The 23,957-nt window shown below is 45.9% G+C and overlaps 1 protein-coding gene across 2 annotated transcripts in view; it reads left to right on the top strand.

The window, feature by feature from the left end:
- Nucleotides 1-23,957, top strand: part of CENPC (centromere protein C) — a 904,489-nt gene that overhangs the window by 780,265 nt on the left and 100,267 nt on the right. For both annotated transcript variants that reach the window (XM_069235766.1, XM_069235758.1), the window contains exon 24: nucleotides 7,229-7,383. In XM_069235766.1, the coding sequence (XP_069091867.1) occupies nucleotides 7,229-7,383 (155 nt within the window). The remainder of the gene's footprint in view (nucleotides 1-7,228; nucleotides 7,384-23,957) is intronic.

The raw sequence follows: 23,957 nt of genomic DNA, 5'->3' as shown, positions 1-23,957 counted from the left end.
AGCAACCACGCCAGTTAGGTTAGATATTGCAGGGGACACTTCTAAGGTGTCCCCTGGGTGCATTTAGGGATAAATCCAATACTGGTACCAGTTTGGATTTATCATTCTGAGTTGTTTGATACTAAACAACCAAGGGTACAGAGTAGCCATCATGAAACTGGGGAACTCGTGTTTGACCAGTGTCCAGTACATGCATTTAAAATAGCTGCTCTGTTCACTCACTATCTCCCAGGTTTGGCAAGTACACAGTTGGGGTATATTGCTCATGCATCTCTGCACTCACATATACTATGGTGCCCCCTGCCTTAGGGCTAGAAGGTCTGCCAGAGGGGTTACTTACCCATAACATATGCAGTGAAGGGTGGACAGGACACATAGGGAGTGTGTCATGTTGACTTTGTTTAGCTTTGCCCCAGAGCACTCAGCCTGCAATGGCAGTGCTGGGTGTATCGGGATGCAAGGCCCTAGAGGGTGGCACAATGAGTGCTGCTGCCCTCGGGCCTACCCTAAATACCCATGCCCTGGGTACATCTGTACCCATTTACTAGGGACTTACAGGGATACTTAAGAGTGTATCCAATTATGCCAAGCTTCAAAACAGTTTTAGGCACAGAACTGTGGCCCAGGGAACCTGGTTAGCAGGGGCCCTGGGCGCTACAACTTCTAGGCCACATCAACATCAGGCAAAAAGTGGGGCTAACCATGCAAAAAGAGGCCTCCTTTCACAAACTGGATACGACCGAATCACGGGGCAGATCGGTTGCATCAATGGTGGCCTTGAAGCACCACGCCTGGTTGAGGACATCTGGCTTTTTAGGGAAGTCCAACAATCGTTGATGGACATGCCCTTTGAGGGCATCCTCATAGTTGGTGGCCTATGTGTGTTGTCAGTTTGCTTGACTGTGTCACTGAAGTTCTGCTAACCCGAACTCCAGTGCTTATGCTCTCTCTGTGTACCAAATTTGTCACTATAGTTTAGTGACTCCATACTCCAATTCTGTTTGGGCACACTGGACCCCCCTTATAAGTCCCTAGTATATGGTACCTACGTACCCAGGGCATTGGGTTCCAGGAAATCCTGATGGGCTGCACCATTACTTTTGCCACCCATAAGGAGCTCATACAAACACTCCTTCAGGACTGCCATTGCAGCCTAAGTGAAATAGTGCACACACTATTTCACAGCCATTGTTCACTGCACTAAGTAACTTATAAGTCACCTATATGGCTAACCTTCATTTACTGAAGGCTAGGTGCTGTCCAGGACCAATTTCCCTGACCTCATGAGTGTGGGGACACCATTATAAGTGTGCACTACATATATGTCAAAACATATATGTAGCTTCACAATGGTAACTCCGAATATGGCCTTGTGAGGTGTCTAAGATTGAGAAATTGTACCCCCAATCGAATTCTGGCATTAGAAGGCCAATTCCATGCACCCTGGGGACTCCATCATAGACCCCCAGTACTACAAAACCAGCTCTCTGAGGTTTCCACTGCAGCTCCAGCTGCTGCCACCTCACAGACAGGTTTTGCCCTCCTGGGGATTGAGCAGCTCAATCGCGGGAAGGCAGAACAATGCATTTCTGTTAGGAGTGGAGTGTTATACCCTCTCCCTTTGGAAATAGGTGTTACAGGCATGGGAAGGGTAGCCTCCCAGAGCCTCTGGAAATGCTTTGAAGGGCACAAACAGTGCCCTCCTTGCATATTGCAGTCTACACCGGTTCAGGGACCCCCAGTCCCTGCACTGGTAGGAAACTGGACAAAGGAAAGGGGAATGACTACTCCCCTGTCCATCACCACCCCAGTGGTGGTGCCTAGAGCTCCTCCAGAGTGTCCCTGGCGTTAGCCATCTTGGATTCCAAGGTGTGGGGACGCTCTGGAGACCTCTGAGTGGCCAGTGCCAGCAGGCGACGTCAGAGACCCCTCCTGATAGGTGCATAAGTGGGTAGTTAGCCAATCCCCCTCTCAGGGCTATTTAGGGTCTCTCCTCTGGGTGTTTCTGCAGATTCGGTTTGCAAGATTCCTCCAGGACTCCTCTGCATCCTCTGCTTCAGCTTCTGACCGTCGGATCAATCGCAGACTGCTCCAGGAACCGATGTAACTGCAACAAAGTAACCGGGACGACTCCTGTGACCTGCAACTTCAGCTCCTGCCAGCATTTGCTACAGTTTCCAAGGTGTGCACGCTCTGAGGACTGCCTGTCTTCACTGTGCACCAGAAGAACCAAAGGAATCTCCCGTGGACTGACGGAGTCACTTCCCTGCTTCAGCAGGCACCCTTCTGCGATGACAACCGGTACTTTGGGACTCCTTTCCTGTCGACGAGTGTGATCCCTAGAACTCAGGTGGTGGACCGAAGGGACCCAGACTGTCCACAGTTCCAGCTGTCCAAATTTGGTGGAGGTAAGAGCTTGCCTCCCCGTGTTGCTACAGTACCCCTGTGCACCGCGTCCTCTGCAGCTCCTTGGGCTTCTGTGCAATTCTTCCAACAATTCTTCAGGCACAGCGTAGCCCAGGTCCCTAGCATTCCATCCTGCAACGCACAGCTCTCTGAGTTGTTCTCCGTTGGCGTGGGATCCTCCAGTGTAGTGCTGTGACGATCGCACTTTGCTTCTTCTTTGTCCCTGTGTTCTGGGACTCCCATGGGTGCTGCCTGGTCTTCGGAGGGCTCTCTGAAGTGCTGAGAGCCCCCTATGTCTCCTCAGTCCGAGTTGAGACGCCCAGGTCCCTCCTGGGTCCAGGCAGCTCCTCTTTGACGCAAACCGCGTACTTGTTTGAACCAAGGCTTGTTGGCGGAATCCAGCGACGAAAACAGCCTGCATCCAACAACTCGACGTGGGACATCTCTTGCACCAAGCAGGAAATCACAGCTATCTTCTTTGGTGCATTTCTGTACTTTTCTTCTAACCGGAGAATCCACTTTTGCACCTTCTTTTAGGTTGGCAGGGGCTCCTGTTCTTCCCGGACTCTCCTTCGACTTATGGACTTGGTCTCCTCTCTCCACAGGTCTTCAGGTCCAGGAATCCATTGTTTGTTGCTTGCAGTCTTGCTTGGTTCTTGCATAGTTCTTCATCACAACTTGTAGAGTGCCCTGAGGAAACTTGCTGTACTTTACTCCTGCTTTCCTGGGCTATGGGGTGTGGTACTTTATGTACCTTTGGTGTTCTCTTACACTCCCAGCGTCCCTCTACACACTACACTTGGCTAGGGGGGAATTCGACATTCGCATTCCACTATTTTAGTATATGTTTTGTGTTGCCCCTAGGCCCATTGCAATCTATTCTGTTTTCTACTGTTTGCACTATTTTATGACTGTTTACTTACCTGATTTTGGTTACTAGTGTGTATATTGTGTTATTGTTATATAATACTTACTGACCTCCACAAGGAGTATTGCCTCTAAGATATTTTTGGCCTTCTGTCACTAAAATAAAGTAGCTATTTTTTGGTAACACTGAGTATTGTCTTTTATTGTGTATACGCACTGTATGACTATAGTGGTATTGCAAGAGCTTTGCATGTCTCCTAGTTCAGCCTTGGCTGCTCTGCTACAGCTACCCCTAGACAGGCTAAGCTGCTGAAACACAGCCTACATTTCACTAAGAAGGGATAACTGGACACAGTATAAGGTGTAAGTCCCTTAGGTACCCACTACAAACCAGGCCAGCCTCCTACACTGGCTAGCAGGATCCCAGTGAGACAGTAAAAAAACACTGACAAACACGCCAAAAATGGGGGTAACCATGCTAGAAAGAGGCTACTTTCTCACACCCCTCTGAGTGCATGTATTATTAAATCCATCACTAGATTCAGTGAAAGTTTATTAAGACTAGATGTCTGGTACCAAACATCCCTAGTTTAAGGGAACCGATCATTCAGTTTGGGCACTTGTAATGACCAGTGTCCAGCATGTGAACTCAAAATGACTACCTTATTCACTTTCTGTAGCTAAGAATTGACAGAAACAAAGAGGGATGTCTGCTCATACAGTTATGTCCTCACATTTGTTATTATGCACCCTGCCTGTGGGCTTTAGGCCTTCTGTAGGGGTGACTTACAAATATCACATGCAGTGGCAGGGGACCTGGCACATGGGGATGTGAGTCACGTTGTGTTTTCAATTTTGTCTGCACCAAGACATGCAGCCTGCATTGGCAGCACTATGTGTGTTTAGTGCGAAGTCCCTGAGTATGGCACAATTCATGCTGCAGTCCTTAGGGACCTACTTTAGTACCCCAGGCCCTAGGTTCCAGGGGTACCATTTAAAAGGGACTTACAGAGAGTGTTAAAAATTGTGTCAATTAAGAGAAACAACTGTACTATTTTTAAGGAAAGAGATCTGACACTGGGGACCTGGTTAGCAGGAATCCAGTGGAGTTTCAGTCAAAATCACATCAGATACCAGGCACAAAGTGTGGGCTAGCCATACCAAAAAGGGTGCTTTCCTACAAATCAGCATTACCATCTAAAAAATATTTGAATGAAGAAGGGACACAATCCTTTTAAAGGTTCAAAACCATCTATGTTTATTAAATATTTAATGTGCGGTACAGAAGGCAAAAATATTATTCAGACTGCATGGTGAATCAATATAGGGAATTACCATAGGGCTCAGTCAAATGCAGCATCAACAAAAACTGCATAATATTTCAAGTTCCAAATATGCAGAAAATAAATATGCTAAGAAATGAAGCATCATTTCTAGAGGCTCGAGACAGGCGTCTTACTGATACAAGTCAAGGGAAACCTCAAAGTCAACATAAATGAGCAAAGCTAGACAAATCACACAGCAGAATTATACAACAACATCTAATGCCACAGTCCTAGCTCCATCACCTAAATGAATACTAATTTGCCCTATTGTGACCTAATGTTAATCAGATGAAACATTACAAGTCTATTTGCACAAACAATAACAGGTGTATAGAATGAAGGAATTTACAGTGGTTGAGCAGGAAGAGAACTTGTAATGATAAAAATTGACAAGAAGACTTTCTCTGAGGCTCTCCAGAAACACAATGTCATTACAAATTATCAGTAAAGAATTTGCTGCTTGCAGTGTCAAAATGAGAAATGAAAATGCACATTATGGCTGCGTCAGAATCCAAAATGGGATTTAGGTGTAGTTCTGGCATAGTTTAATCAAGGACAGAAGGATATAGTTTTACAAAGTGCATTATTTTTTATTTTAGTGCAGAATTGTTCATAATGTTAAACTCACATTTTTAATGAATCAAAATCATCTCTTACATGAGCAAGAATGTGCTCTTTATACAGTTTGTTAATACCACTTATGCCATGTGTGGGCAGAATGTCGCTGCATGACTGAGCACAAGAGGCCGCAAGGTGCATTAGTAATTATTGATGTTGCAGAATAAAGACGAAAAAAACAATCCTGGATTTTTCACCCATATATGCTTCAGTACCAGCCATACCATGCAGTTTGCTATTTGAGAATTTCGTTATTCTAGTGCACAAGCCCTGTAGGCTATAAAAATTGTGCTTTTAGTGGTTCTCAGGCAGCTCACTGTATGAGCCAACTTCAGGTTTTACTTGCTGAAACAACTGTAGTGGTGTTCTGTAAAATCTTCTGTTTCTTGTTGAATTGTAAAATGAATGAAATTCAGTGTATTTTTCTACTTTTTTTGGCCACACACTTCTGGGATGGAAAAAAACTCTTCCCATTGTAGATGTAAATATGGATTCTTAGATTTTATTTGGATTGAGCTAAGCTGGTGTGTTCAGGTAAACTGCCCTTAACAGCAGCTGGGGAGTTCTAATGTATTTTACCATGTATGATAGTGTGTTGCATATTATGATATTCCATTCAAGTTACCCGTGGCCAGTGCAGGAGGCGTCTAAGGTTTTCTTATGAGTTGGATAGAATCTTGTCTCATTAGTGGTTTTGATTCTGGGCTGTCCATTGCCCTTTTGCATTCATGCTCATATTGTGTGGCAAGGAAGAAATAGTGACTTTCTAAAAACATATCTATATTGATGTGATCTGAGAAGGAGTGGCTTAGTGGCTAGAGCTGCTGAATTTACAACCTGGAACACAGGTTCGATTCATACCTCTACATTATGTGATTCTGGGCAAATCATTTAATCTCTGTGTGTCTAAAGAAATGTAGTGTGAAATGTATTTGTGTTTTTCCGACTTGATATACATGATCTTGAAGAGCGTCTTCTAATTCTCCATTGCTTCCTAGCTACGTTTTGCCCCTTAGACAATATAAATATTTGCACACATCTGCTAAACATCCCCTCTGACTATGAGTTTTTTTTTTTTTTTTTTTAACCATTTGGGAGCTTGTTGCGAACGACCTCAGTGCGGCTAGTGTTAATTTTGCGCCCCCCCCCCTCCCCTCAAAGTCAGTGATGCTGGGGATTCTTTTAATGCTAGGCTTGCAGAATTCACAGCGATTATATAGTCAACCCTGAGAAACCCCTGAATAAGGAGGAATTATTGTGGAACCAATAATTCTGAGTGCTATTTACACTTAAATTCCTGATTCTGCTCTGCTCTTTACCTTAGAGATTTTGACTGATTTCAGCAGTGGAAATCTCATGGAGACATACTTCAGGTCTCTGTTAACTTCTTGGACCCCTTATTCCCAGTTGAGCCGGTTAACACGATTTCCAGCCTCTTTGGAAATGATAGATGTCTTATCAGTGCCATTGTGTTGGACATCAACTCAAATTTTAAAGTCCAGTTTTGTCAAACCATGCTGAAAAATATTTGTGGCTAATTTCCCCTTATGTGTCGTATTGGAAACCCTCTAACCCTCTTCTAAATTCTATGTTTGGAGATCTTCCCTGACCTCTGAAGAAAAGGAGACTGAATCTAGAGAAGGGAAATCAAGTTACTCTTCATCATACATTCAGCAGTTTGAGTATTAGTCTCCATTTACATTCCAGTCAGTGTTTGCTCTTCTTAAAGCTTCATATCCTTGTCCCTCTAGTTGACAAAGTGAAGAACTGATGTGAGAAGGCCAAATTGTTTTGTACAATAAGTCCCTGAGTCACACTTCTCAAGGGCCTCTTTTTTACTTCAGTAAGCTCTCCAGGTCTAAAGTGGATGGATGTCTTTGATGATGAAGATAAGATATTAACACACAATGAGAATAGAAGTTACAGAAGAGAATGTATTGTTCAATATTTTTCGCAAGCCATCTGCACTATAAATACACATCTGAAACATGCTTATATATACTTTTCTACAGATTGTGTGAAGAAGCAGGATGAGTGCGTGTTCGCCTCTGCAGAAGGTTTTCCAGCTGTGTGTAAAAGCCTTATTCAACCCATGTTTTCCTCGGGGGAAATTATATTGTCACCACTCCAAGAAAAAGGTTTCAGTTTTGTCCATTTCGGATGCTTGGTAAGTAAGAACCCATATGAATAAAGACCATTATGAACACTTGCCTGAGATCCGTATACATAAACTGGTACTGTGATGTGAGTGCTCTCTCTTTGACAATCTATGTAAAATGAAGGTCACAAGATTTAAAACCTTGCATGGCTGACTTTCTTTCATCACTATTAGGACAATAAAGAGAATAACTTAATGTTTGGGTGATGGAAATATTGATTGCAATTCTCTGCAACTGTAATAATGTGATACTTTATACTCATTGTGGTTTCTGGTGTTTATTATAACTGTTGGAAGGCAAGATATCTGCATTTATTCAGGATAATAGCATGATATAAATGTATTAAAATCTAAAATGTCCTTGCTTTTGTATAGCACACTTCTGTCACAAGTCTGTCCTTGTAAAGATTCTACCTTCGCCTGGTGTAGAAAGCTGGCTCTCTATATAGTGCACTAAAATTAAGTACAATGTGCAGAGAATCCAGTGGACCCTCAGTTGGTATTGCAGAGGCAAAACAAAAGTAGAAAGGACTAATGCTGTATTTGTGGTAGTGTGGGCGAGTAGTTAAGCTTATCAGAGGGTAGTGGTAAGCATTTGTTGCACTCACAGAGGCAATACGAGACACATACTCAAAGAATAAATCCAAGACCAATTTAGACAAATAATTATTTTTATATGTTTCAAAACCAAGAACTTAGTAATCAGGTAAGTAGACTTTAAGCGTAAATACTTTGGAGTTTAGAAATTAACAATTTTCTGAATTCTCTCATTGTTATCCTTTGGAGGAAAAACAATGTTCAGCAAATGCAGGGTTAACAATGACATGCACAGTCGAGCTCAGGGAGCAAAGATAAGTACTGAGCACTGATCAAAACTACACCAACAGTTCACACTGGGTGGAACTGGGGCAGCCAAGTGCTGAGGTGCAGTAAGGCGTTGGGTGCCCAATGGGTCTTTATGGGAGTTGGACTTGTGACAAACAGGCTGCATGCTCTGGTTAGGAAGCCAGTCAGGGACAACAAGCAGGTAGGTAGTTGACCTGGAGTGCTCGGGGTCACAGGTACACCTTTGGCCCTCTTCTCCTGTGCCCAGGGACAATGGATGCAGGGGTGTCTTTTGACTACAGGTTTTTACGTCCGGTACCACTCAGGGGGTCCTGTGTGTTGAGGCTGCAGGCGTCCTCAGGGAGTCCAGCAGGGATGGACCCAGGGTGGACTCAAGCTCTTAGGAGCTGGGGGACGTCGTTGACACAGGTGACCCACCTCAGCAGGGGACACAGTAGCAGGGGTTGCTGGAGATGTGCCATAATTGATAGATTTACATGCTTGAATCCTTCCCCATCGTCGAAGTGGGAATCCCACGGTATCATAGAAAGCAGTATGCAAGAACCACACAGGCTACAATGAAAGGAGGCTTTGAATTTGCTAGTTTATCTATGTCCTTTTTAAAAAAATAAATAAAAAAAAACTGAATCGTGACCAATCAGGCGATAGCACCCTCTAGAACACTTCCAAAAGAGACTTCGTCCCTCAGATTTTCACCTCATGTCAAGTGTGAAGGGAGTCTCCCTGAGCTCTGCTCAGTTTTTCCTCTATTACTTCAAAAAAGGTATTGTATTTCATCTATTTCCATTATGTCTGATACGAAAGGCCTCTTTCGTCCATTCAAGACGTGTGTGAAAAAGAGAGCTCATGTGGATGTTCCACATAAAAACTGTATTTATTGTCTTTACCCTACTCATAAGGCAAAAGAATGCAAAGTCTGTCGTACCTTTCCACCTAATACTTTAATAGGCAGAGAAGGCAGATTGTTGCTGTGGCTACAGAAAACTAAAGCCCAAAAAACATCTTCAGATGAAGATAGTGACTCTTCACCTAAGCCACATAAGAGGGCTAGATCTCTGGGGGGCACTTCTGAGGAGAGCAGAAAATCCCTCAAAACTCACCACCAGTTGAGGGAATCTAAGAAGAACAAAAACACTCCTCTACTGAAGCAACTTCATCTGCTCATGTAAGCCACAACAAGAAAAGATTTAGGTTACTTCAGACACGTCAACGACAGGAGCAAAATATCCTTTCAAAACCCCATCAACGACCGTCACCACCATATCGAAAGCAAGACCACCTACAGCTCTGACGATGACCTTTTTAGTTCAGGTTCCCATATCGTCGACGATGGCCACGGAGGCAAGGGGCGATTCAGTTTCCCTACTAGTCTCAACTTCAGCGACAACGGTTTCCCCGTCGAAAACGGTATCTATTACACCATTGACATCATTAGCTAAGGCCTCATCGACGACACCACTACCATCGACGATTGCAACATCGACTTACCAACCACCGTCGACCGTACCATCGACCACAACGTCGACAACACCGTTGACAAGATTCAAAATTAAGGCATTTACTAAATCTAGTCTGTCATACACTTCCAACATTTCACCCCTTATGCCAAGTCACCTTCTCGACATGGATGAGTCAGATGAGGAAGGCCCTTTCAGACCGGCACATATCCCTTCAGAACTCCATGTCAAATATCAGGAAGAGTATTATGAGGGTGACCAGAGTCAAGACTTTGAGGGCTACTATTGTCAACCTTCCACTCATAAGCGTTTTCAATACTACTCAGAACCTCATCGCTCTCAGGAGTATGTCATTATGCCTCGTTCTCTGATAGAAGATCTGCAAGACATGTTGTCAGATTAATTTACAGCGTTTTCCTCCACAGACAGGGGTACCACCATCAACCCCTCCACGAACAGCTCCTATTGCACCACCAACTACCCCGCCTCCAACTATGCCTAGGATGACACTACCGCTGCATGCTGTTTCCCCTCCTAGGCAGGATTCTTCCACCTCGGAAGATGAGAACAGGGAATAAGGCGAACTGCTGGCTCAGCCAGACAACTGTGATGACTACATCATCCCTACTCCATCTCCACCTCATCACCCTCCTGCTGATTCCCCTCCGGGGGACCTGGGGGGGGGGGCGGTTCACAGTATTATGGAAAGGGCAGCAGATATATTTCAACTACCCATTACAGTGAAACACTCTGACTGCTTCTTATATGATTTTAAGGACCAGGCGTGGAAATCAGTCAGATAAATACCCATCATTGATCACATCTGGCAGGAGGGTATTAAGATCATGAAGAACCCCGCTATAGTGCCAGCAGTGCTATCCTGTATTGACAAAAAAAACAGGGCCCCCGATGATTCCCCTGCATGCCTGATGGACATCCCAGGCCTGATTCCGTAGTTTCCCAAGCTGCCAGAAAAGATCTAAGAATCTGAAAGCCCCCATCTCAGTACCGCCAGAGAGAGACAGACGCTGCCTTGACACTATAGGCAAAAGATATTTCCTCATGTCAGCCATTACGGTAAGAGCTGCTAACACCTTGGCTATTCTGGCATGCTATGACAGACAGATGTGGTTTGACATAAAGTCTATGTTAGATCTGATTCCAGAGGACCAACGACAGGAGGCAAAAAAGATCTTAAAGGAAGGTGAACAAGCCTCTTCTGAGATTATTGATACAGTCATGGACATCGCCTCCACATGGTTCAGACAGCTTGCAGGTGATTCTATTCTGAGGCATCAAGGTTGGTTCAAAGCCACTTCATTTCGACCTGAAGTGTAAACAATAATTCAGGATATGGCTTATGAAAGTGATACGCTTTTCGGTGAGCACATATATGAGGCTCTTCTTGACATTAAAACAGACAGGGACACCGCTAAGTCCCCAGGTGCCTTACAATATAAAAGATTGCCTTTTTGAGGTGCAAGAGGGTGAGGTTTTTCCACCTATCGAGGTTTTTAGCACCGCTCCCAGCAGTTTAAGCCTTACCAATCTCAATATAGACCAGCACAAGCGTATCGTCAACCAACTACGACTGGTTTCTCTAAACAGGAAACTCGCCAGAGATCCTCACATCAGGTCAGAGACACAGGTCGCAAACGATGACCCAACCCAAGTACCAGCTGCTCAGATTCTTTAAGTAGGGGCAAACATCTCCAAATATCTTCACAATTAGAAAACTATCACCTCGAACCAATGAGTGTTGGACATAGTAACTTATAGGCAGACCTTGGAACTCATGGAGAAACCACCAAAGATTCCCCCAAAGGGGGCGCACCCCTCTCATCTTCATCTTTTGAAAAAAGAAACCAAGTTATGCTTTCCAAAGGAGCAATAGAGAAATTTCCAATGGGTCAGGGAGGAAAAGGATTTTATTCCCGTTTTTCCCTGTGCGCAAAAAAACAGGGGAATGGAGACCTATCCTGGACCTCTGACATCTAAACAAATACCTCAGCAAGCAAACTTTCAGAATGATCACTCTCTCAGACATATTAAATCTTCTAAACAGCGGAGACTATATGACATCTCTAGATTTGGAAGATGCTACTTTCATATCCCCATTCATCCCAAGCATCGCAGGTATCTTCGATTCACAGTAGTTGGTACTCACTATCCGTTTTGAGTCCTTCCTTTCGGACTCAAGTCAGCCCCATGCATTTTCACAGAGAGCTTAGCTCTAGTAGTGGCCGCTCTCCGAAAACAAGGTCATCCGGTCTTCCCATACCTAGAAAACTGGCTGCTAAAATGTTCGACTTCACAAACAATGCTCAAAGCAACAAAAGACTGCCTTCGTACTTTTTCAGAAGTTAGGTCTCACAGCCAACAAAGAAAATCCTCCAAGATCCCCACTCAGAGGATGACGTTTCTTGGAGCTATCCTGGACATGCAGCAGAACAAAGCTTTCCTTACATAGAAACGGCCGAAGAAACTGACATCTTTAGCCATAGAAGTATCAGAAAGAAAGTACATTTCAGTGAGATTGTTCAAATCGTTCCTAGGCATGGTATCTTCCACAATCAACCTAGTTCAAAATGAGACATTTGTAAGAGGAATTACAAGTTCAGTGGAACCAATCGCAAGGATTGTTCGAAGATCGGATTTTCGACACACCAAAGATTATAAAAGTTCTGGAATGGTGGTCTCACCAAGCTCATGTTTCTCAAGGCCTCACATATCTGCCATTAGTCCCAGGGTTTATATTACAACGGATGCATCAATGAAATGATGGGGAGTTCACCTCCAAGACCTAAAGATCCAGGGGAAGTGGTCACACCACCAGAAGCCAATGCACATCAACAGCTTGGAACTCAAAGCCATCTTCCTCACATTTCAAGCTTTTCTCCCAAGGATAGAAGGCTCTCAAGTGCTGGTACAGACAGACAATAAGGCCAGCATGTATTACATCAACAAGCAGGGAGGCACGAAGTCTCTAACACTCTCACAAGAAGTCCAGGATCTGCGGAACTGGCTAACCTGCCACAACATCTCCTTGAAGGTAGAGCACGTCTCACGAGTGCACACCACATTAGCGGATACACTCAGCAGAGCCCAGAGCGAATTGTCACGAATGGGAACTGAATCAAATTCAACTAGATAAAATATTTGCAACATGGGGAAAGCCAACACTGGATCTTCTCGCAACGAACAAGAATACCAAATAACAATTTTATAAGTCGATATCCCTTTCCAAGGTTCTGGGTGAATGCCCTTTCGATCCAGTGGTACAGGATCTATGCATATGCTTTTCCTCCATCCTGCTAATTCCCAAAATCATCGCCAAGATGAAGGTAGAAACCTTTTGCCTAATACTAATCGCTCCCAAATGGCCCTGGCAGTTCTTGTACACAGAACTTCTCCTTATGTCGGAAGCCACACCAATACATCGCCCACCAAGTCGAACGCTTCTGTCAGTGCACCAGGGGCAAATATTGCATCCAGATCCGATATCTCTGCACTTGCATGAATGGCTCCTGAATTCTATGAGTTCAGGCATCTGAAGATCACTCCAGAATGTAGAGACATACTCTCTAAAGTGAGAACGAACAGCACAGACAAAACATACAGATTGAAGTGGAAGCAGTTCTGTTATTGTTGTCAGTAAAATAACGCACCCGTATGAGATTTCTCTGGAACAAATATTACCATATCTGCTAATGCTAGCAAAGACTGGCATTAGCAGCAATTTCTACATATAGACGTTCTTCAGACGAAGTTTCTCTTTGTTCATCAAGACTAATTAAACAATTCATGAGAGGTTATTTCAGGGTTTTTCTTCCAGTAATGGCCCCCCTCCATAATGGCACCTTAATATTTTTCTCTCACAATGAATGAAACCCCCATTTGAGCCTATTCACAAAGCTGGCCTTAACTTTCTCACGTGGAAGGTAGCTTTCTTACTAGCGATCACTTCCACCAGAAGAGTCAGTGTAGTCCAAACTGTCACTACGCAAAAATCTTTTCTACACTTCACTGAGGATTCTGTTGTTCTCAGAACAAATCCAAAATTAATTCCTAAAGTTCCCTCTCAGTTTCACCTCAGTCAGTCAGTTATTCTCTGTGCATATATTCCCAATCGATCAACACCAGCGATATGATCTCTCCACACGTTGGATGTTAAAAGATTCCCTAAGTTCTATCTCCAACGCACTAAAAGTATTCGCAAGTCATATCAATTATTACTGTCATATGGAACTGGGCGACAAGGCAGTGCAGTAACAAAGGCAACAATAGCAAGATGGCTATCAGCAACCATCCAGTGTTGTCATTCCACAGCAGGAAAACCTCACGCAAGAAGACCTAGAGCACATTCAACAAGGGCAATTTCTACCTCTGCTGCTCTGTTTGCCGGACTTCCGCTGAAGCATATATGTCGTGCTGCTACCTGGAAGAGCTCCCACTTGTTCACGAAGCATTACTGCCTCCAGTCCACACATAGAAGTGATGCAGTTGTGGATCAAGCAGTCCTGCGTCATCTGTTCCCATAAGGTGAGCCTCTGTTGTAATAGAAAATGTATTTCTAATACAGGTTATGTATATTATTATCCAGTCTAATATCTATGAGTATGTTTCCGTGTTTAAGTACACAATATAATTGTAATATATTGTATGACTGTTTGATATATATATATATATATATATATAATGTGTGAGTGTAAATTCTCCTGTACCCACCATCCGCTAAGATTTTGATTGGTTATGATTCAGGTTTGCTAATTAAAAAAAAAAAAAAGGGCATAGCTAGAGTAGCAAATTTAAGGCCTACTTTAATTGTAGCCTGTGTTTTTGTTGCATACTGCTTTCTATGATACCGTGGGTCTCCCACTTCGACAACGAGGAAGGATTCAAGCATGTGAATCTATGAAAGATACCAATACTGGATAACTGCAGTTACAGGTAAGTAACTAATTTTCTTTTCTCCTACCACAAGCCTGTGGTAGAGGTTGCCTGCATGCAGAGACTGTAGCCATCTCGGGAGAGTACAATATGGATGAGACCACACACTGGACCCGGTCTCTGGGCAGATGGGGTCCCGCGTTGGCACCATTGGTTGGCTTCACCAAGGGTTGTGGAAGTTGGGTGCAGTGGTCACTTCTGGTGTCGGGTTACTGGGGTTCCAACAGCAGCACAGTCTTTTCTTTGGAGTTTCTTCTTGCAAGGCAGGTCCACTGCCCCTGGGAGACTTGAATCTTTATTGAAGGCTGAACAAGTTGGCTTTTTGTGCAGGGTCCTTTGGGGGTCAGCAGGCAGTCTGGCGTGAGCAGCTGCTTCTTCTTTCCCTCATCTATGGATGCAACTCTTCTTTGTCCAGGTCTTCTTACCTTGTCGAAACTAAGTTCTAGGGCTCGGGGTGCCACCTAAATACTCAATTTAGGAGATTTGCATGGAGTGCCAGGCGGTAGCCAAAGGGCTGACCACCTTTAGGTTGACTTCACCCTTTTTAGGACCATTTCTGCTGGGAAGTGGGCATAACCCTAACTCTACTGGCATAATTTCTTGAAAGCAAGATGGAAGAATTCGAAAAGTAGTGTCCACTTCAGATCATCCACATTAGGGGTGGGTCCGGGATCAAGTGTGCACTCCTCCTAATTTAGCTAATTTTCACACCTGTGCTAAACATAGGGTTGCATTACAAAGGCGGCATGTCCTTTGAAGCTTCCCACCCTGGAATGTCCAACCTGCCTGGGAGAGGAGGTCACACCTCCACCCACTGCAGGCCTTTGTCTTAGGCCCACAAGAGTGCTGACTCTCACCTTGGGGCTAGAAACACGTCGGTGGTGACTGAACTGGTCAGGACCAGTCAGCCAACACACTGGTAGGTGGTAGGTTTTCAGGGGGCACCTCTAAGGTGCTCTCTGGGTGCACTTTATAATAAATCCATCACCGGAGTCAGTGAGGGTTGATTATTCTGAGATATTTGATACCAAACATCCCAGGATTCAGAGAAGCATCATGTAGCTGGGGAACTCGTAATGACCAGTATCCAACACATGCATTTAAAAGGGCTTCCCTGTGAACTGACCATTTCTCAGAATCAGCAGATATAACAGGAACATATCTGCTCATGCATATATGCCCTCGCATGTGCCTGTAAGACTTACACCTGGCACATGCAGTGACAGGGGACCTTGCACACAGGGGTGTTTAGGAAGGTACCCTCTTTTTGGCATGGTTACCCCCACTTTTTGCTTGTTGTCAGTATTTTTGACTGTGTGCACTTGGATCCTGCTAACCAGGACCCCCGTGACTGTGCTCTCTCTCTTGAAACTTGGTTGCTTGGACCACAAACACCCCACATTTGGCAGACTGGTGCCCCCTTATAAGTCCCTACTATTTGGTACCCAAGTACCAAAAGCAGTGGGACACTACCGGACACTCCAACGTGAACTGGACTTGGTCCCCTTCTTTTCAAGGACTTCCTCTTAAAGGATCCTCCTTTGGTTTCTTGCTGTCTTTTTTGGGTCTTGACAAATCTTACTCTGAAGTCCTGCAGGTTGGGTTGAGTAGAACCAGCAACTTGCCTTTTCCTCCTGGTTGCTGGGGGCACTCTAGTACTTACCTTTGGGGTTTTCTAGTACCTCCAGCTCCCCTTTACTGATTCCAGTTGCTTGGGTGGGGATCCGACTTTCACAATCCATTTTTTTGGTATATGGTTTGGTCTCCCTCTAGGCCTTCAGTATTTCCTATTGCTTTTCACTGTTTTCTTTTACTTTTTATGCCAATTTCTGATTGCTGCTGTACATACAATAGTGTGTTTACATACCTCGTATTGTAGAGTTGCCGCTCTAGTATTTTAGTATTTGTGTCACTAAAATAAAGTACCTTTATTTTTGTAACACTATGTGATTCTTTCATATGTGTAAGTGCTGTGTGACTACAGTGGTATTGCATAAGCTTTGCATGTCTCCTAGATACGTCTTGGCTGCTCATCCACAGCTACTTCTAGAGAGCCTGGGGTCTAGACAATGCCTACATTTCACTAATAAAGGGATACCTGGACCTGGTGTAAGGTGATAATGCCCTAGGTATTAACCACATACCAGGCAAGCTTCCTACAAGGGGGACTCTCTAGGGAGGATCTCTGCCAGGGACAGAGGACCTGTCCCACTCTTGAAGGCTTGAAAAAGCAAGCTGCTGGTCACGAAAAGGGAGATATCAGTGGATTGGGAGGAGGGACTCCTATTCACTGAGGCCAGAGACCCCAAACCTGGTGCCACTATGAGAGTGGTAGTGCCTCAACAGTTTAGAAAGTTTCTCCTCACTTTGGCCCATGATATCCCCCTAGCTGGGCATTTTGGCCAGGCTAACATGGAGTAGGTGGCAAACTGCTTCTACTGGCTAGGCATGTCCTAGATGGTGAAGGAGTTTTGTAGATCCTGTGCCATCTGTCAAGCCAGTGACTTGACAAGTGGCCACCCAAAGCCCCCCTTCATTCCACTTCCATTTGTTGGGGTTCCCGTTGAAAGGGTAGGGATTGACATTGTTGGTCCCCTTGACTCTCCAACAGCATCAGGGACAGATTTACCCTGGTTGTAGTCGTACCCTAAAGTAATTCCCCCGATTACTACTACTGCCCCTACTGTAACTAAAGCCCTCACTGGTGTGTACATCAGAGTGGGCTTTCCAAAGGAGGTGGTGTAAGAGAGAGAGTTACTAACTTCATATCTGGATAAATAAAACACATGTGTGCTGAGTATGGTGTGGCCTGTAAGTTCACTACCCCTATCACCCACAAACAAATGGCATTCTTGAGAGATTCAACAAGACATTGAAAGGTATGACTGGTGCACTACTTGAAAAAACTCAGAAGGAGATGGGATGTCTTGTTTCCGTGCCTGCTTTTTGCTTGCAGGGAAGTGCCATAGAAGGGAATAGCTTCCGTTTAGCATCCTGTACAGGGACCCCTTTGTCTTGTGAAGGAGGGATGGAAGAGGTCTCTCAGAGACCCTAAACAAGACATTGTGGATTATGTGCCTGGCCTTCGTTCCAGTATGAGTACATGGAAAAATCTTTGTAAAATCTTGAGGGCAGTCAAGAGCTCCGGAGGCTTTGGTATGACGAAAAAGCTGTACCAGTGGAGTTCCAACTAGGGCAGAAAGTAAGGGTTTTGGAGCCTGTGGCTCCTAGGGCCCCCCCAAGACAAGTGGAGTGGACCCTACCCCATTCTAAAAAGAAAAGGGGAAATCACCTACCTGGTGGACTTTGCCTCTTGCAAGTGCCCGAAAAGGGTCAACCATGTAAACCGCCTGAAACCCTATCATGACAGAGCTGGGATGACAGGAAGCCGAGAGTGAACATCTACCTGATCTCCCCTCTAGCAACCCAAAAGATAGCTCAATGAAGGAGTGGTCTTTTCAGCACCCTCACTGACCAACAGTAGGCTGTCTTGCAACAGTATACTGAGCTCTCTTGCTTGACCCGTTGGTCAGACTACTTGGTGCACACATGATGTGGCACTGGGGACAGCTTGCCTGTCAAAAACAACATTTACAGACAGTGTGACTATGTCAAATAGAGCATCATAGCTGAGGTCAGCAAAATGCTAGAATTGGGAGTCATTGAACACTCTGAAAGTCCCTGTGCCAGTCCAACGGTTTTAGTCCCCAAATCTCATCCCCTGGGTGAAAATAAAGAAATGAGGTTGTGTGTGGATTATATGGGTTTCAATGCTGTGACAAAAAACGATTCTCACCGCATTCCTAGGGCTGATGAGCTAACCGACAGGTTAGGGGATGCCAAATATCTCAGTATTTTTGATCTCACATCAGGGTACTGGCAGATAGGTCTGACCCCTGGAGCAACAGACAAATCTGCATTCTCCACTACTGAAGGTCATTATCAGTTAACTGTTATGCCCTTTGGACTAAAGAATGCCCCTGCCACCTTCCAAAGCTTCGTGAACAAAGTCCAGGCTGGGTTAGAAAACTCAAGTGCAGCATATCTGGATGATATTGCTGTCTTTAGCTCTACCTGGCAGGATCACCTGATCCCCCTGGGGAAGGTCCTTGAGGCTCTGAAAAGGGCAGGCTCACTACCAAGGCAAGCAAGTGCCAGAAAGGGCAGGGCCAGGTTGAATACGTGGGCCACCTGGTAGGCTGAGGCCAAGTACAACCACAGCAAGCCAAGATCTAGACAATTCTGGACTGAGTAGCTCCAACAACCCAGACTCCAGTCAGGGCATTCCTTGACTTGACTGGGTATTAGAAGTTGTTTCATGAAGGGGTATGACTCCATTCTAGCCCCTCTCACTGAACTGACCTCCAAGAAAATGTCAAAGAAAGTAAACTGGACATCAGTGTTGTCAAAAGGTCTTTGACACCCTGAAAGAAGAAATGTGCTCAGCACCTGTTCTCAAAGCTCCAGATTACATCAAGCAGTTCATAGTGCAGGCAGATGCCTCTGACCTTGGGATAGGTGAAGTCCTGTCCCAAATCAGTGATGATGGCCATGACCAACCTGTTGCATTCATTAGCAGAAGGTTACTCTCCAGAGACCAGTGTTGGAGTGCCATTGAGAGGAAAGCCTTCACTGTTGCTTTGTCCCTGAAGAAGTTGAGGCCATATTTGTTTGGCTCTCACTTCCTGGTTCAAACTGACCACAGGCCTCTCATATGGCTCATGAGGATGAAACTCTTAAGATGGTCCATCTCCCTACAGGGAATGGACTTCACAGTGGAACATAGACCCCGGACTGACCATGCCAATGCATATGGCCTTTCCAGGTTCTTCCACTTAGAACATGAAAACTACCCAGGGGAAGGTTAGTTTCATCCTTCTTTCGTTTGGGGAGGGAGGGTTGTTTAAGAAAGCACCTTTTTTTTTTTTTACATGGTTTGCACCCACTTTTTGCCTCATTTCTGATGTGGCTTTGACTGTTAGTGCACTGGGTCCTTGCTAATCAGGTGGTTAGTACCAGATCTCTTTCCCCAAAACTGCACAGTTGTTTTCCAGAATTGGCAAACTCTTTAGGTACCACTACAAGGTCATAGGACCTTGCATCTGCCTCATTCAGAGGAGAGCCCAAACATTTTTTTTCAAGTTTTCTGACAACACAGGCCCTCTCATTGGCTGTGAACCATTTGGTGATATCACCTTCCTCATATTTGAGGACAATCCCTTTGGGGATTTTAGGGTCAAAGTGCTCTGTCCCTAGTTATAAAATTGCTGCCACCATTGAAGGGTGCTTAACCCATCTCATCTGATAGAGAGTTATAGCTGCAGATTCCTTATCTTTAGAATTTCCAGGCGGCAGCTTGGAATCCTGAACTTTTACTGAGCAATACCCTTGCTCCCGCTGTTGGGTGGTGTCGTTTGGATCCACGTTACGGTGGTGTTGGAGCAGTCTGTAACGTCACGGTCACCTATGAAGTTACTATCTGGAACAGATCTGCTCTCTCTTTTTTGACCGACCTTTTTCAAAAGTTTTGTTGACTTTTTTAGTCTCTGCTAGGATGACCTCAAGAACGACCAGATTCAAGCCGTATGGCGCCTGCCATTGCGCCATGTTGGTAACGGATATACACCATGTATGTTTATGGTGTCCTGAGCACTCCCACGATTCAAAGTCCTGCTCGGACTGCTTGGCCATGGCTCCGAAAGCTTTGAAGGAGCGGTCCCTTAAGCTCATGGCGGCCTTCCAGTTGACACCGGCTGGTGGGACTCCTTAAAGGTCATGGTTCCGGTCGAGTACAAGGTTGTGGGAGCGCTCTAGGAGCCCGAGTTCCTCTGTGCACTCAGTGAAGAGGCACAAGAAGACGTCTAAAGCAGACTTCGACTTTGCTTTGCCCGTTGGCCGATGAGGCAACTCAGGAACGTCGACATTCCAGGCACGGTTCTGCAGAACTGATGCCGGGGCCGTCTCTGCCCCTTCCTCCCTTTCTTTAAGCCGCAGTGACCCCCACTCAACTTAGGGGTTGTACAAGGCCATGCGCCTCGTGTTTGAGCAGGCCGGCCCTGCTGGAGCACCCACAGGCTCTGTGGGTTCACCAAAGGCCCCATCAAGTTCCACGCTGGCGGCTGTGACCTCGGCTTCGATGGGGCCTTGTGGATCAGAAACGGCCCGGCTTCACACAGTCGGCCTTCTCTGGCGCTCAGCAGTGGTGCAAACCCCATTCTGATCACTGATGATCCAAAGTTGACAGCCCCCATAGGTGCCAGATTCATGTCTGAGCATTTTCTTTTACAGCCAGGCACTGGTGAAGAATGGGAGGTGTCTTTGGACCCTATAGAAACCCATATGGAGACATTGGACTGGTATGGGAAACTAGGAGAGGCCAGTGGACAGGATACCTCTCCAGAAACCTGCTTGCTCTCTCCCACTACGGTGGCTACAGAGGAGGGAGCTTCGTATGTGATGGTGGTGCATAGGGAAGCGGAGGCCCTGGACATAGATCTGCCTATGATGCTGGTCAGGACTAACCTCCTGACAAGAGGTACTTCAGCCGGGGACTTCTACATTAGAACCAATGTTTCCCTTCAATGAAGACCTCACTGATGTCCAGCTGATGACGTGGTCCAAATCCAGCACATGGGCTCTTTAAAATAGGACAATCGGCCGCCGCCGACACCTGGCTCTAGGTGACCCTAGTTTTTTTGGTAGTCCAAGCATCTACATCCTTTGGCACCTTCCCTTCCGCACCTCCGATAGGGAATACAAGAGGCTGGCTGAGTTTGGGAAGAAGTTGTTTTCTTCCAACAGCCTGACATTGAGGTCGGTAAACATCTCAAGCCTATTGGGCGGTTTGTGGAATTAGGTGGTGCAGGAGCTGCCTCAGGTCCCTGTGGAAGCGCAGGCCATTCTTTCCCAAGCGGTTAAGGGCAGAAGAGGTGTGCCAATGTTTACCATAAGGTGTGGTTTGAACATGACTGACTCACTGGGTAGAGCGATTTTGTCCAGAGTGGCCCTTCGACACCACGCTTGGCTTCGTGCATCTGGCTTTTCAGGGAATGTCTAGGCAAACCTCATGGATGTGCACTTCGATGGGTCCAGACATTTGGCGAAAAGGCAGACTCGGAGATAGAGCGATTTAAGGACTTCCGGGCTACGGTTAAGTCCACAGGCCTCTCTGCGACCCTTTGCCAACAGTCTGTCTATTGCCTCGTTTGAGGCTTTGGAAGGGGTGTGGCACCATGCCATTCACAGACCAGCCACCATCCTCTGCCTGGCCAAAATCTTGTACAGGGACTCTGTCGTGATGCTTTCAGACCCAGAGTGTCTGGCCAGAAGTCATCTGCCACCCAGCCCGCACCTCTACGGCGTCCAAGCCCTCCTAGTGGGATTCTGCAAGACCATGTACATCCAGTTGGAGGGAGGATTCAATTTAATTCCCCTTGCTGGCGGTCCATATCATCGGACAAATGGGTCTTGCAGATCATACAGTAGGGCTATTCCCTCCTCTTCCAGTCTTTCCCTCCCCCAGTGCCTCCCATTAAAGAACAGCTGATGGAGGATCACTTGGTTTTGCTCAGCAAGGAAGTTGCGGCTCTGTTTGCCAAGGAAGCCATTGAAAGGGTCCCAATATCAGAAGTAGGCAGTGGTTGTTATTCCCTCTACTTTCTGGTACCCAAAAAGAACAAGGGCCTACGCCCTATTCTGGATTTGCAGGATGTCAATCTCTTCCTCAAAAAGGAGAAGTTCAAAATGCTCACTCTGGCTCAGGTCTTGTCTACCCTAGACCAAGGAGACTTGATGGTAACATTGGACTTGCTGGATGCTTATTACCACATCCCCATCCTGCCTGGCTACAGGTCCTACTTGCAATTCAAGGTAGGCCACAAATGCTTTGAGTTTACCGTGCCACCCTTCGTTGGTTCACAAAGGTGATGGCGGTGGTTGCAGCTCATCTGCGCAGGCTAGGGGTTTCAATCTTTCCCTACCTCGATGACTGGCTGTTGAAGGCTCCTTCTCCCCAGGCGGTTGTCACCAACCTTCACACTAGAGCAAAACTGAGGTTCACTATAAACATGCCAAAGTCACACCTGACTCCCTCTCAGACAAGCCCTTTCATCAGAGCTGTTCTGGGCACAGTGCAGTTTTGGGCTTATCCTCCCGGGCAGCGAGTCAAGGATTTTAATACTTGATACCAATGTTTCAGCCTCTATCCTGGATTTAGGTGAGAATGACTCTGAGGCTGCGTGGTGTCCTGCATCCTGCTTGTGAATCATGCCAGATGGCATATGCGGGCCCTGCAGTGGGCCCTGAAGTTCCAGTGGGCGCAGCATCAGGGGAATCTCTCTGATATTGTCCCGATCTCTGAGGAACTATAAAAGACCTACAGTGGTGGCTAACGAACCGCAGTTAGGTCAGAGGCAGACCCCTCTCCCTTTCCCGACCAAATTTCACAGTAGTGACAGATGTTTTACTCCTGGGCTGAGGCAGCCATTGGGAGAGGTGGAGATCAGAGGACTCTGGTCTGTTGCGGAATCCAGGCTCCACATCAACTTGTTGAAGCTCTGTGCGATTCAAGTAGCATTGAAAGCATGTCTTCCCTCTATCAGGGGGAAAGATAGTGCAGGTGTCCACTACCGCCGTGTGGTAGTGCAACAAACAGGGCTGAGTGAGGTCATGGAGACTTTGTCAAGAGGCCATGCATCTCTGGACATGGCTAGAAAAGCAAGGTTTAACCCTAGTGGTTCAACACCTGGTAGGTTCTCTGACCATCAGGGCGAACACACTCAGCCGTTGAGGCGTAGCGAATCAGGAAAGGTGTCTCCACCCGGAGATGGCGCAAGGTCCCTATCAGCAGTGGGGAGAGGCTTGGTTAAATCTGTTTCCCTCTAAAGAGAATGCACAATGTCAGCAGTTTTGCGCATTGGAGTTTCCAAAGCTGTTATCACGCGTAGACGCTTTTCGTCTCTAGTGGAGCTTAGGTACTCTGTATGCCTTTCCGCCCATAGCACGTTTGCCCAGAGTTCTCTAAAAGATAAAGAGTGACCAGGCCCAAGTCATCCTTGTGGTTCCGGATTGGGCAAGGAGAGTATTGGTATTCTGAGACTCTGAGAATGAGCATCAATCCTTCTATCAGTCTGCCGCTTCGTGAAGCTCTTATATCGAAGCAACAGGGGAGGGTTCTCTGCCCAAACCTGTCAGCTCTCCACCTTCATGTGTGGAGACTGAGTGGCGACATTTGACCGCCTGGGACCTTTCTCCCAAAGTCTGTAATGTTATTCTGGCAACCAGGCATCCCTTTACCAAGACGGTATACCCCTGCTGATGGTAAAATTGGGT

Source organism: Pleurodeles waltl, chromosome 1_2 (assembly GCF_031143425.1).
Source record: "Pleurodeles waltl isolate 20211129_DDA chromosome 1_2, aPleWal1.hap1.20221129, whole genome shotgun sequence".
Lineage (NCBI taxonomy): Eukaryota > Metazoa > Chordata > Amphibia > Caudata > Salamandridae > Pleurodeles > Pleurodeles waltl.
The sequence above is the reverse complement of the archived record's forward strand: the minus strand, read 5'-3'. Positions and strand labels throughout refer to the sequence as shown.